Raw genomic sequence first — 14,416 nt, forward strand, 5'->3', positions numbered from 1 at the left:
GAACGCGTCCTCGGGTTGCGGATAGAGGGTCCCTGTACAAAGGGTTTCTGCTGAATATGGTTACAAAAATAAATAGTAAGTCGCGGACAATTGTCAGGGGTGTTCCGACTGAATTAACCCCGAAGCGGAGGTGTGAAAACCGTGCTGAAAGCTGAATGGCACCAGGGTGGGGTGTCTAGAATGGTGACTCTGGGATACCGGGCGACCTCTCAGAGTACGCAGCCTTATCCTTGCATGCGGGGCTCTACAAGGATGGACGAACCCCTTTCCCTAGCTCCTCGTGGGAACAACAATGACAACACCAAACATAGTTGTAGTAAGTGCGGTTCAAAACAACAGAACGCGCAGGGCTCCCGACAATGGGTCGGCCAACAATGCCGACCAATCTAGAGCTGGGGGAGCCAATGAAAATGGATTCAATGCGTTGGATCGGCGGGATCTCGCAACCTTTGGGTGGACGAGGCGACTGAATCACGACTTGCTAGAGTGCTACGATGCGTGTGTAGCACCTGAACGGGGTTGCATGGCACGGCTGCATGCTCTGTGGTGCGAGAAACACCCGGAGCTATCGCACTTTTCGCAGCAAACGTCTGCGAAATCATGCTGAACTACTCCGTAAAAGGAGCTATGTAAGCGGAACGCATACTCTACCACAGCTAGAACAAACCGGCAACAGAGAAAGAGAGGCGACACTAAGACCAACCGCGGGCAGACATCAAATAGATGAAGAACGATGCTTTACGACCCGGAGAAACATCAATACTAAGATTTCTCTCAAACCTAAAGATCTGGCTGAAATGGATGACGAGCTCCGTGGACATTTTTCCGGAGAATCCGACCTCTGGGCTATCAATTATTGTGTGTATAATGCAGCGAGAGCTTTGGCCGATGCAAACCGTAAAACAAAACCAACGGCTGATCATAAGACCAAAGGACGAATGTATCAAGGTTCGAAAGTTCGCTCGCGAATTCCGGACCCGTTATCACACACTTAACAAGTCAAAGCTGCTGACCATCAGACAACATATTGTTGAGAGAATACGGATACTATCTGACGCTAAGAGAAGTCTAGAGCGAAGGGAGAGGTGGGTCAGAGAATATCAACAGTTTCTCTCTGACCCATCTCGACTCTTCCAAGACCCTCTGGTTACTGTCGAACACCCACTCAAACCAGAGAAGGTCGAAGTATTTTGGAGAGAAGTCTACAGTTGTCAGCATAGACTGGACGAAAACTCAGAAAATATAAAGAGCGTAGCCGGATGTCGGGAGAATCTGCTCATCGATAGATGTGTCTGCAAAGATGCCGCATTCTACCAACGTGACCTATCGATGGCCTGGATTGATTATCGGAAAGCTTTCGATTCGACATTCCATAGACTTATCATCTATCTTTTGAAAATCTTAAAGGTTAATCCGCAAATAGTTGGGTGCATAGAGAGATTGATGCCGCTGTGGAAAACCAGATCTACTATCATATCTGGAAAAAATCGTGTGACGACTAACAAGGTCACCTTTCAGAGGGGTGTCTTTCAGGGCGACACCATGAGATCACTCCTCTTTTGCCTTACATTATTGCCACTATCTCTAGCACTTCGCCATTCCGACGACCTATATTCAAAGGCACAATGCGGCATTAAAAGTGCTTTATTTCAATCTCTGTCACTCCTACGGAATTAACCTTAATATCGCTCCTCTAAATGCTGCTAGGAAAATTGAGTCAATTGTCGAGAATGGGAAGTGCCGCATATACTGAAACTTTATATTCTCGGCAATTGTTTCTGTTGCCCACTCGAGGCCTGACATGGTTCTTCTTGACTTCGAGAAGCGAACCTTGTTTCTTATCGAATTTTCGGCACCAGCTGACAAAAACATCATAACCAAGGAGAATGAAAAGAAAGAGAAGTTTCGAGACCTTATATGGGAGTTGCAACGATTGTACCCGGAATATTCTGTTCAATTGATCGTCCTTATCATTGGCGCTCTTGGAGATGCCAAGCTTTCACTTGCTAATGGCCTAAAAAGCATCCCTGCGTGTCAACAATATGCTAGAACGCTTGCGGGAAAAATGCAGAAGGCGGTTGTCCTTGGGTCGCTCCGTGTTATTAGGGTGCACGATGCTTTTGCTGGATCGTCGTATTGATTTCTTGACAGATTGTAACCACCTATCTCACGGTCGTGAGAAGTAATTAACTCTCAAGCGGATTCGTGTATCGCAATGATAACCGTGGATAGCTTTCTGCCTCCATTGCATTTCTAATTCCTCTATGGTTTCTGCTCTGATATTTAAGGCCTTTTTTGAGGACAAATTCTAATGCGTATAGTCAAGATCCGCTTTGCAGATGGTGCAGTAAAGCGTAACAAATCGTTTGCTGTTAAAATAGTCCTTCTACTGTGTAACTTGTGGCTTACAGAGATTTTTGACATCTTCAATGCCTGTGCTGTAGTTTTTCTGGGATTTCCCTATCCACATCATCGTTATTAATATCTGGATGTAGTTCTAATGGATCCGGTACATGATGTTCATTATTCCTAGCACCTATACTTTCAGCTTTATTCAAGTCTTCGTTCTCCACATCTTCCAAGGCGAGTTCATCATTAGGAAGCTGCTGTTCCACTTCCATTTTGATAGCAGTTATTTCAACAGCCGAAAGCAGTGTCTTTACAGATATTAAGCGTTTTTCATTTGCCAGATTCTGCTAATTTATTTTTGTGGCTAGCCTTGGATATTTAGGTAAGAATAGTCTATGATGTTTTTTCCTCACACTTTGCCCACATTTCTGTGCCAAAAAATAAATGTGCATAACATCTCTATTCACATGGTATGTCCAGTTTCGTCACTTTTTGGTTGCTGAACTTCTGCTTCTGCCTCTGGTTGTATAAGGCTATCCACCTCTAGAGGATGTGGTGATGTTGGATCATCAATAGGTTGAGGAAGAACATCAATTGCTCCGGGTTGACCGTTTGACGTGGCTTCCTTTAACTGATGTTCATTGCTTTCGTTTTTCCATGCTACATCAACCTGTTGTTTAATCTCCATTTCTCGGTCTTCTGTCGCTAACCAAAGCATCCTAAGCATTCACCGTTGATGTTCCATTGCATACCGTTTGTCGCATATATTCTTGCTGGACAGCTATTTGATTATTGAGATCAGCCATCACAAAGACCATCTCGAAGCTCACCATCGCCACCTTCTCGCATGCTATGTTCCCCAACTGTAGCTCCAGGGTCGCTCCGGCGATCTTGGAGAAGCGACATGCATTTCAATATCTTTAATGTGCTCTCCATTATTATTTTGGTTTTGGTGTTCTGCTCAGTTCCTCTCCTTTTCGTTATCAGCCTCTTGGACATGGGAAATCCTGTTAGTAGCAATGCTACCGCCAACATAGCAGTCAAAGTCATGAGAGAAAAGCTCAAGCCCTACCACGAGATCAACGCGAGAACACCTTCGGTAGGTACTATTATTCTATTATTAAACTTTTACTCGGGTGAACCCGGTTATACATCATAGCCACGGATTAAGATAAGGGACTGATGAGATTAAAATGTTAGAACTTAATTTAAATAATTTAATACAATGGTTGAAACCTTCTGCGATGATGTTGTAGGTATACAATTACGAGCGGCCACGAGCGTTTGAGGTGACAACAGTCACCTCTGGGTGCTTTCTTAGAGCTACCATCTGCCACTCCACGGGTTTTTAATCGCTCGCTTCCTGATGGTCAAGAAAATTTCTTATAATGCGACATGTGTTTAATAAAACCGCCTTCTGAGCAGCTGCGAATACTCTACCGATTCCTAAATGTTCAAGGCGTTCAGTTCACCTTGCGTGCACATTGCCTGTAGCCGAAATCACAATGGGACGAATAGATGCATGATTCACATTCCTCCATATGGTCTTGACTTCATGATTTAACTCGCTATACTTGTTGATCTTGGTTGTATAGGTTAACTGCACGCATTTTTATAATGAATCAAGTGAACTGATGAGGGCAGTGTACCTCGACATATTGGAAAAAGCCTGGTTTTTACTCCATAATTGATGGACTGTGTTACATTCAAGTATACGATGGGGGGACCTACAGCTTAAAGTGGGTTCCGAACCACCAGAACCTCGGTAAAGGTACATAGAAAAATATTTAGAGCTACCGGCTCAGGGATCGAACCCCGGACCTCTGAGGTGAAGTCGAAGCGTCTAACCAAATGAGTGAATCAACAATAAATCATAAAATATATACATATATATTACTACTATTTCTGAAAATGAGCGATCTTTTAGGCCTTCCATTTCCTCCTACGATAAAATACACTCAAAGCAGACGAAACTTGATCACATTTGCAAAAAGAAGCTAGCATTTTATTATAATTCGTATATAAAACATTCACGCGGAATTGAGAAATTTTGTACGTTTTTGATAGACGTTAGATGACAGATTTTCGATCTCTCTTCTTTTAGATTATGTCTTCCCAAGATTTCACTTTCACGACATTTGGCGCAAAGAATGACCAAATTCTTATTTTAATTAACTAAATTATCATTTATCTAAAGTATTGGTTTTGAGCATCAAATATATTTTTGTCAAGCGTGACTTTTCCTATTGACCATCTCCTTCTACTTTTCCGTCCGCTTCACGGAATTTATGAGATACTTTAAGAAGAAACTTTTTCTCACAAACCATTTACAAAATTGTATCAAATGCGAGACCAATACAGCACACGCATGTATAATTTAATTTCATCTCAAGAAAACAATGTTTCTTATTCAACAGATATTCATTTATAACATATAATAATTAATTATTGTTGAATGCTTTTACTTCACATGTTGTATTGAAATTATTTACAATGCGATTTTTTATATTTACGTGTGATATATTTGTTAGTACAAATTTCGGCTATTTGTACAGAAATTTAGAATTTCGTGAATTAATTCAAGTTTTATTTTTTTTCAAATCTAGGTTGTTTCAAAGGTTTATTACGGTGATTTTCGTAACAGCTGAGGTTGGTGATATGAAATTTTAAAAATTTTCAGAAATTTCTTTTTTTTTCGAAACTTTTGTGAAGTTATTAATATTTCGATAATATTTCACAGATTTTTTTACGGTATTTCATAAATATTGTCGCGATTTGCTACGGAAACTCGGAATTTCTTGAAAGTTTTTATTCTTCTTTATTTCGCAGACATTATTTTAGGAATTTCGCAATTTCGGAATTATAGTAGGGGTTTTAGTTTGAGAATATTACGAACATTACCATCATATGCACGAACAGCGGAAAGAGAGTGTATATAGCACTCAGTATAGCGAAAGTAGTTATTCTCTCTCCGCTCACCCACACCGCACCCTTGTACACATCTATGAGTCGTTTTTTTATGATTTCCTTTGCTTTTCCAGCAGTAATTGATCCGACTATAATAAGGATAACGTCTAGAAGTGGAAGCTCATTCGAATGCGAGTTAAGTCACGGTAAATTTACCGAATACCAATCCAGTTTTGAATTCATACCAACCAAATGAAGATCCATTTTGCAAGGATAATATCTTCTACGGGCATTCGGGTGACCGAACAGTAATCCAGATGTCCTCTCCTAACCCAGTAGTCCTATGGCCGACAGCTTTAGATCAGAAAAGTAAGGATGATATTCATTCAATAGTGCGAAAGTGGAATATTTGTCACAAAGGAAAGCGCGATAGAGGTGCGGAAGAGTTTTTAATAAAGATTAAGGAATGTATGTACAGGTTTCATCGCGAAAAATGAGATACATGGCGGCAATTTTATATTACATTTAGGCATAGATATAAGGGGGGATATATTTTTAGGTGCGAGTTAGTGATGATGGGCGCTAGAGTACGTAGGCACCAAGTGAACTTATAGCAGATTACCTGATAAACATTCGTCTGATTTTTCCGCATTATGATCCTCCGATGTCGGACAGGAAATAATTGCAGATGGCAATTAATAATTCAAACCCTAAGTACTTAAAATCCCTTCCTAAAACGAAATATAATTCTTTTGAGGTGTATCGAATAATAATTATTCCAACAGCACTCCAAGTAACGCCTTTTCTTTGTAGATCCTCCCAATATTCAAATCTCTCATGTGTCACAAGTGTTTGGTATACCACCTACTTTTGGCGCTTATCAGCCTTGATTAATAAAGGATTTTATCCAGACTTTCCTCAGGCACCAATGCTCTCAGCTAATTTCGTTTATCCTCCATTGGGTAACCAAGCTGTAGAAGTATCAAATTCGTTGGCTTCTTCAGTGGGCCCAAATCTAAGTGGTGCGAATTCTCAAGCGCTAGTCTCCCCAGCGGACACTGCCGCTGGTGGCACTTCAAGAAGGGAGCGCTCCTGTTGTTGGAATTGCAAAGAGCGTGGACACCTTTATCGTGCCTGTTCCAAAACAAAAAAGGTTTTCTGCCACATTTGTTGCCAGCCCGGCTGAATTTCTATGAACTGTATCGGACATTCCGGACCCAAGGCGGGAACGAATTGAGATAAGTGTCTTTATGGTCTGATATCTTCCCCTTTCGTTGTTTAGGCTGCTCAGCTTTTATTAGATCAAATCCATCGATACTTCATGCACTATTATATGTAATCAGTAATCTGTTAGCGTCGATTTTCGGTGACTACACGGACTTTTCGTTCCAGGATCGTGGCTTACCTATATTGGTAACCCGGCCTTTGAGAAGTTCGCAAGATTTCTGAAGAAATTAGCGGATCACGCACGATCGGGTTTAATGCACCCTAACTCGGTGCTCGGGGAAATTGCCCGACAAGCCATTTTACCTCTTACGTTTTTATGTTTGTGCAAGTTTTTTCCGATTCGTTTTACACCTGCTTTCGATTGTAAAGCTTTTTTTAGTCACAATTTTTTGAAATTACAGTGAAACTCTTCAATAGCCCTCCCTTCTATAGCCCTTCCGAGAATTGAGCGGGCTACATTAAGTCTGTTCCCACCCACCGTCAGTCCCAAAATCGGCGCTATAAAACAGTTTCACTGTACTTGATTTCGATGTAAGAATTAAGCCCCGAATTTGGACAATGGGTAACTACATTTGGCGAGCGTATCAGGGACAGAAAATCGGTTCAGAAGCAAGATTACCGTCAAAAATGTAAGATAATCATTAAGAGAGTTCATTCATGTCAGATAATCATTAAGAGATTCTGCCCAAAGGCTTGAAGCTGAGGGAATTATAAGTCCTAATAAGAACGAATGATTTAACCCAGTCGTTATGATTAGGATGACCAACGGAGAATACAGATTCTGTATTAACTTAAAAAAATTGAATGAGTTTGCGAAGAAAAACGTGTACTGAAGAGGAACATTAGCGCTATTTCAGATAAATTCTCTTCCGCGCGGTATTTTTCAAAGATTGATCTTAGTTAGGCATTTCTTCAGATCCATCTTTTAGAGGAGTAAAAAGAGTTCATTGCTTTTCGCGTGACGATTAAGGGATGCTATGACCTGATGCGTTTTGGGTAAGCAGATGCTCTGGCAAGGTTTTAGCGTTTGCTGGAACGACTGATAACAACGGAATTGGAACCCGATTCCTTCGCTTACAGGGGCGATAGAAAAGTAGCGAGCAAAACTTCTGAAGAACAGATTCACTGCCTAGAGAGAGGTTTGGATGCGGTACAACTGTACAGGCTTACTGTCAATCTCAAAAATTGAGCCAATAATATCTTATCCGGCTCCCACTAATTTGTATAAAGTCAGATGGTTTTTAGGCATGGTCTCATGGTATAGTGTATTTGAAGAATTTTGGCGACAGAGCAGAACCTCTTTATCGGTTATTAAAGAAGAGCCAAAGGTTTGATTGACGAAAAGATAAGGAAAATGCATTGCAGTAGTTAAAATCAGCTCTCGTAGCCGCCCTCGAGTTATCGAGACCAAATTTTAGCCTGACATTCTATTTACAAACTGACGGTATCTCGATGAGTATCGCTTTCTTATAATTTTGGATCATTGGAGTCTCCGATGGCTCTATAATCTCAAAGATCCTTCTGGTAGATTAAGAAGATGGGCCTCTAAAGTGATGCAATATGATTTTGAGGTTCAACACAGAAAATGTGCCCTCCACTATGCACCAGATCAAGTATGTTCAAGTCGGGTCAAGAGGTATCATGTGTGGTTAGAACCTACCGTTGTCTGTAGTAGCTTTACTATTGGTAGTAGCGGCGAACATGATGGGTCCGTTTCCACCCAGTCGTTCTATTCATCAGTATGTCTTAGTCATCCAAGACATGTTTGTTACGCGGATCGAGGTCTTAGCTTTAAAAAAAAACCAATGCTGTTAGTGTTTAATAGTTGTTTGAGGAAACAATCATTTTTAGATAGGGCACTTCTGAGGTACTGTTCCTTGACAATGGAACCGAGTTTGTAAACAAGTTATTCTCAAAGGCTTCTTTAAAATTGGCGCTAAGGCACTCGACTACCCCACCGTTTTATGCGCAAGCTGATCCGGTAGAGCGGGTAAATCGAGTGCTAAATACCACGCTATCATCTTTAGTAGAAGGTGAAAATCAGACTTATAATAAGCAACCCCCTGATTTTCCTTTCGCGTACAACACTGCAGGTCCATAGATATTCAGTTGCGCGTTATTTGGATGTCTCTAGGCAGCTATTACCTTAATACAAGGGTCATTTCATGGTCATAAAAGTAACATGACTGGGATCGTCTGAGATCCAAGATGAGTCCGTACTAATCGAAAAAGCTCATATTAAACATTAAAAAATTGATTCATTTATTGATCCGAACTTAATTAACGAAGGCCCTTTTTATGCAGCGTGAATCTTAGGAATAATGTCCCCGAAATACAATCAGAAGATGGTGCACCAACTGTGAAGCCGCCGGCCCTATCATGTTTCCTTCAAATAAAAAGACCTAGCGCCATTTACTAAGCACTGTTACTCCGCAAGCAGAAAGAACCAGTGGATCTGCTCCTATGTCAATTCCGGTGCAGGGGTGGAATCAGAGTCAGCATCCGGAACTCTGCTTTTCTGGTGCCAACATGATGCTTAGAAGAGAAATTTGTGAACCCTTGATGCTTCTGTTGGACCACACTTGTTGGAGCTGTAATGGGGGGGGGGGGGTGCAACTTCAATTACTGCCTTTTTCACGCCATGAGCTGGGTGCACGTCCTTTTCATTGCCTTTCCCTTCGCCGTCATCTCGGGCATTTGCGGATCTTCCCCAGAAGAGGAATTCCATCACCTGAGTCCGAGAAATCCAGCTGGGGAGGGCAGCATAGGCTGGACCGAGATTTGTGGCGGCAGCGGAAAGGCACAGGTGAGTGCAAAAGACGCAGGAGAAGTCAACTTCATGTCGGCCATCGACAAGTTCAAAGTTTCAAAGATTGAAGTTATATAGTTCGTTCTGCATTCTTTTTGGCGTTCTTGACATTTTTTTGGGGTAGGTTTGTCTGATTTGTATAAGTGGCCACTTTACAAACCCTTTAGAAACTTTCATTGTTGTATTCAATTACAACGCACCTTTTTTATATTTTATATTTTTGTGAGGTGCTAAAAAAATCCAATTTTCGTTGTGCGCTGCACTGCTGTCCGAAGCGTGTTGCGACTAGCGTGGTGTGACCAAGGCAGCGGCGGCGCGTCACACTGATTCGCGTGACCTGTGTAAAATTATTTTACACATAATATTTTACTAAAATATTCTTTCCGATTTTTTATTGTTTTTATTGTAATAGAATAAATTAGGAATTTAGATTTAGAGTTTCGTGATACTCTTTTCTGAGTGACGTCGATGAGGCGTTTGGCGACAACCAAGCACCTATTTATTTGCCCTTTCGTTTGACAAGCCAAAGTTTTTAGCGTACTTTTTGCTCTGCGTCCACAGAGATGGGAAAGGCGTTCTAATTCATACATACATACAGACAAACAAAATCGTAAAAACCTTTTTTCGGGTTCAGAGAGTTTTAAAAGGTGGGCATTTGACAAAAAAGGGGAGGCGGGGGCTATAATTTTACATAAATCTAATAGCTTCTCTGATGAGAATGTAAAAATTCACTGGATTAATATTTTCAACAAAATCCGTTTTCTTTGCACACATTTTTTATATTTTCTAATTTTCTTTAAATTCTAATAATTACGCAGGCACACCAAAAAAAGTTTATAAACGTTTGACCAGACCATGTTGGTTTTATGTTTTTGAGGTCGTTGAATCAGAATCCTGTGGCCGATTGACCTTATCGGGTACGGATTTTTCTAACCTCAAAAAACACTAAAAAATAGCCAAAATAGTTCTTTTTGTTCATAGAAAATGTAGCCCAACCACATTTTTGCAGGTTTTTCGGACACTGGATTTGAGTATAATTTTGATTAATCCCCGTTTAAAGGCCTTCTGCTCCTTACCTTAAAACCAATAAACCTAACCTCAAAACTGCGTCCAATGGCCAAATTTTTATTTTTTTTCAGGTCACTTTGATTGATCCAATCTTCCCCTGTATCTTGTTGTATTACACATCATAGTTAACCTAAAAAAGGCGAATATAACCTTAAAAGTCACCTCAATCCGCGAGGCTAGCCAATCTATTACTTCGAAAAGGAGAAACGGCTTTCATGTTTATACGCATACGACACTAGAAAGTTTATGCATAAGCGTTCAAAAAGGATGCATTTACAGGAGACAAAATTTCAGTTATCATTGGTCAGGCGTGAGTATTCTTCTGAGAATGTACAAAAATTGTATCTTTCAGTTATTCGAGTCCAAATATGGATGAAAAACGTAGACAAGATTCATTTTCAACAAAAGAGGGCTATTTGGGTTATTCAGAAATTTCGCTTTGAGATTAAGATGAATTCCTGACTTGAAAAGCACAAAATAACCCCGAATTCCGATTTAGCGACGTCATACAAACTCACTAGTGTCGTATGCATCCAAAAATCGAGGCCCTTTCTCGTTTTCGAACACACGAATAGACTGGACCGGCAGATTGAGGTGACTTTTGAGGTTATGTTTGACTTTAATTTAGGTTAGCCATGATTTGTGATACAAGGAGATACGTGAAAAGACAGGATCACTCAAATTGACTTGAGAAAAAATGAAAAGTTGGCCATTGGTCATATTAGAATAACAAAACATACGCGGATCCACACACAGGGACCAAAAAAACCTAAGATAACTTCGTTTGGGCTTATTATGCCCCTTTAAACTGGAATATAGTTTATTCTGGGTGATTCAAGGCTGTTTTTGGGTTGGGATTAACGGTTTCCAGGTTAGGAGCTCTGCTCCTAAATATCTGCTGAGAAGTATGGAAGAAATATTTGAAATCTTTACAGAGAGTATAGAGTAAAAGAGTAAGAGATAACACGGTATTGATAGGGAAAGACAGGATGTGATTAAATGGGAATGTGTGGATAAGGCGAAGATCCCAGTAAATGACATGCGACCAATGAGCGACACCCTGAATGAATTTGATAAGATTTTAAATTATCTGCTTTTTGAGACTAGAAAACTATCCTCACCTGATGGGGCACATGGCCACCGGATTTAGATGTAGCGATCTTAAAAACATAAGACTAACATGGTCTGGTCAAAACTTCAAACAATTTTTTTTTTTTTGCTGTGTGATTCATATATTAATGTTTTCTTATAAAAATAGCACAGGATATATTCATATAGTTCATTGTTTAAGATTACAATAATAGTTAAAATTATAAGGATGTTATATTCTTTAAAGATGTAGCTGAAAGTTAATTATTCTGATAACAATTTTTTTTGGAAAGAGAGATGCTATATAATTTTGAAAAGAAACATTAGAAAATGAGCCAAACTATTAAATTTAAAAAATGATAATTAGCCCAGGCTAAAATTATATTTGCAGTTGCGAAGGGTTTCAAAAATAATTTCAATTATAAAGAAGTCACAGTCGTCGTCTAAAATAAATAGTTCAGGATGAATTCATATTTTCAATTCTTTAAGATTGAAATAATAGTTACAATGATAAAGGTATGAATATTCCTTACTCATGCGAATTTAATTTAAATAAAATGAAGTTTGGTATCTGTTTCCAGTAAGGAATTGAAAAGTACGCGTTTGTGTTCGTTGTTACCTTTCTTTTGTATTAGCGACAGGCGTAGAGGGGTGATTGAGGTGAAAGGCAGCACAGATGTTGATGATGTAGCGGCAGCTGACGAAAAAAAGAAGGGCAAGCGTGATGACCGGTATAGTTCCGACGAGAGCTGACAGGAGAACTCGATGTAGGCCTTCGAATTGGGAACTGCTTAATAGGTCCACATCTAGTTGTTAAGGCTCAAGACAATTTTTCAATAAATGGAGACAGAGGAAGGGTTTACGGACAAAAATGATGAAAGGTTTAAGATAAATAACAGTAAAACATCAGGGGAAGGAGACGGAAATGTGCCGGGAGGTGAGAAGTTATGGAAAAGTTTTTAAAAAAAGTCTCCATTGGAGGAAGTTGATGTAGAAAGCCTGGAAAATCTTATTAAAGGATTTGGAGATTAAACGAACCGACGGCTGAATGGGATGCAGAGGCGAGGGGGTGAGGTGTGGGAGGAAACGAGGAAAGTTAGAGAAGTGGGAGTAATAGGATCTGATGAAAAAGATAAAGTTTGGGAGCAATTGTAGGATATCGAATAAGAGCAAAGGATGACTGAGAAAGAGAGAAAATCTGATATGGAGAACTTTGAAGATAGAGTGATAAAGCTAGAATGTAAGTTAAAAGGATATTTATAATCAGAAGTTTAGAATAGTTCAGTAGCATATTAATATTGTGCATCAATAGGCACTTAACAATAGGTTACAGCTAAACACTTCAAAAACTAAAGCAATTGAAATTCGACAATGATCTTCCCCGTCCTATGCTACATTAGGGTCTTCGAGTCAGCTTAAGGTTGATGGCCTTGGCATCGTCTTCATTGATTTGTTGAGAGATTTAGGGTACACTGCGAACCATACTAGAACCGTACAGAACAATTTCTATAACAAGTGACTAAAAAGGAACAGTCACATGAATCGATAATAGTAAATTATTTGGCCATTTGTTATATTATTGCTTGTCGCTCAGGCTCTAATCCCTAGGTGCGAAAGAATTTACCTAGGTCGCTTGTTTATGCAACAAGTGTCTCAGGTTACTCGGTCTAACGGTCGGTCACTATTGTTACGACGCTTTAGCTGGAGGGCGGAAGTAATGGGTCGAGCGTCTATGAGTTGTCAAAGATACAAATTTTAGGAAGACACACAGGTCTTATTTATCTTCTCAAGAATATTATTCCTCGTTATAGCCTTCACTCGATAGAATGTGTTTTCAATTAGGTATAGAGGACTTAAAGTCTTTTAATCGCTTGTACATAATTTTGTAGGTGATAGATAGATCATAAATATTTTAGCATCTGTTTCTATAGACTGAGTTACAGGTTTTATTTCTGTAGTCACTCAAGAAGGCAGAGGTAAGATCTAGGGGATAAAATATTTGTAGAAAGTTGAGGCTGCAGCCTAGAATGTAAAACTTTGATAATTTAAACGCGGAGAAAGTGGGATTATTTCCCTAGGAATTAACGGAGGCTCAGAAACTCGGAGACACTCGAAAAATAGAGTCAAAGATTTCATAAATCTGATACGCAAAACGTTAAAGATTAGTCTCTTTTATTGACAGCTTCAAAGGATGGTATCTACCTGGGCTCTCGTGGAAAGAACTTAGCCAAATAAAATTCCAATCACATGGAATTTTATTCTTTCAGAGTTGAACTATTGGACAAGTTCCAGAAGGTTTAGTCTCTGGGCTTATCTTACTGATTCACCTCTGCGATCTGTGCTTTTCAGACATAAGATCCAGATAGCCGTTTTACGACTGGGTTGCTCTTTTTATAGTTTCACTTCCAGTTATCCCTTCTCAATCTTACATAACGTCATCGTGGAGGGAGTTGCAGGAATCTGGGCTATAGAGTTTCCCCGGTGGGATGCTGCTTTTAAGAAAGATCACACAGAAAATACTACTTTTGCCTATTTTTAGGCACCCCCTGTATAGTCTGTTACATAAGAGCGTGGTTACTGTTAAATAATAACAACAATAGCTTTTTTTAAAATCGCACATTTAATGTTTAATTGTTCGTCAATACTCAATTCAAATACTTTCGAGAAATTTGATCCAAACTATATTGTTTGCGCTTGCGAAGTTGCATTTTTATTAGAGCCTACACGTTTTCTATTAGATTTGCGATTCTATTGGATCTCCATTGAACGCGAAAATGAAAATATTGCCTCGCAGCGCGAGGTCTATGCAGGACTCATTTCAAAAAACCACTTGAAGAACGACTCAAATCGAACAGCTGATTCTTTCCATAAATCACGGAGGACTGAGGTGCCCTCTATGTCATAGAAAAAGAAATAGATCGCAATGATTCTTTTTCTACATGTAACAGTGACCACGCTCTTATGTAA

General features: G+C 39.7%; 1 protein-coding gene across 1 annotated transcript in view; it reads left to right on the top strand.

Moving 5' to 3' along the window:
- Window positions 1-9,124: 9,124 nt before the first annotated feature.
- Window positions 9,125-14,416, top strand: part of LOC117176706 — a 25,480-nt gene continuing 20,188 nt past the window's right edge. Inside the window, exon 1 of the mRNA XM_033366962.1 lies at window positions 9,125-9,289. Coding sequence (XP_033222853.1) covers window positions 9,125-9,289 — 165 coding nt within the window. The remainder of the gene's footprint in view (window positions 9,290-14,416) is intronic.

Source organism: Belonocnema kinseyi, chromosome 7 (assembly GCF_010883055.1).
Source record: "Belonocnema kinseyi isolate 2016_QV_RU_SX_M_011 chromosome 7, B_treatae_v1, whole genome shotgun sequence".
Lineage (NCBI taxonomy): Eukaryota > Metazoa > Arthropoda > Insecta > Hymenoptera > Cynipidae > Belonocnema > Belonocnema kinseyi.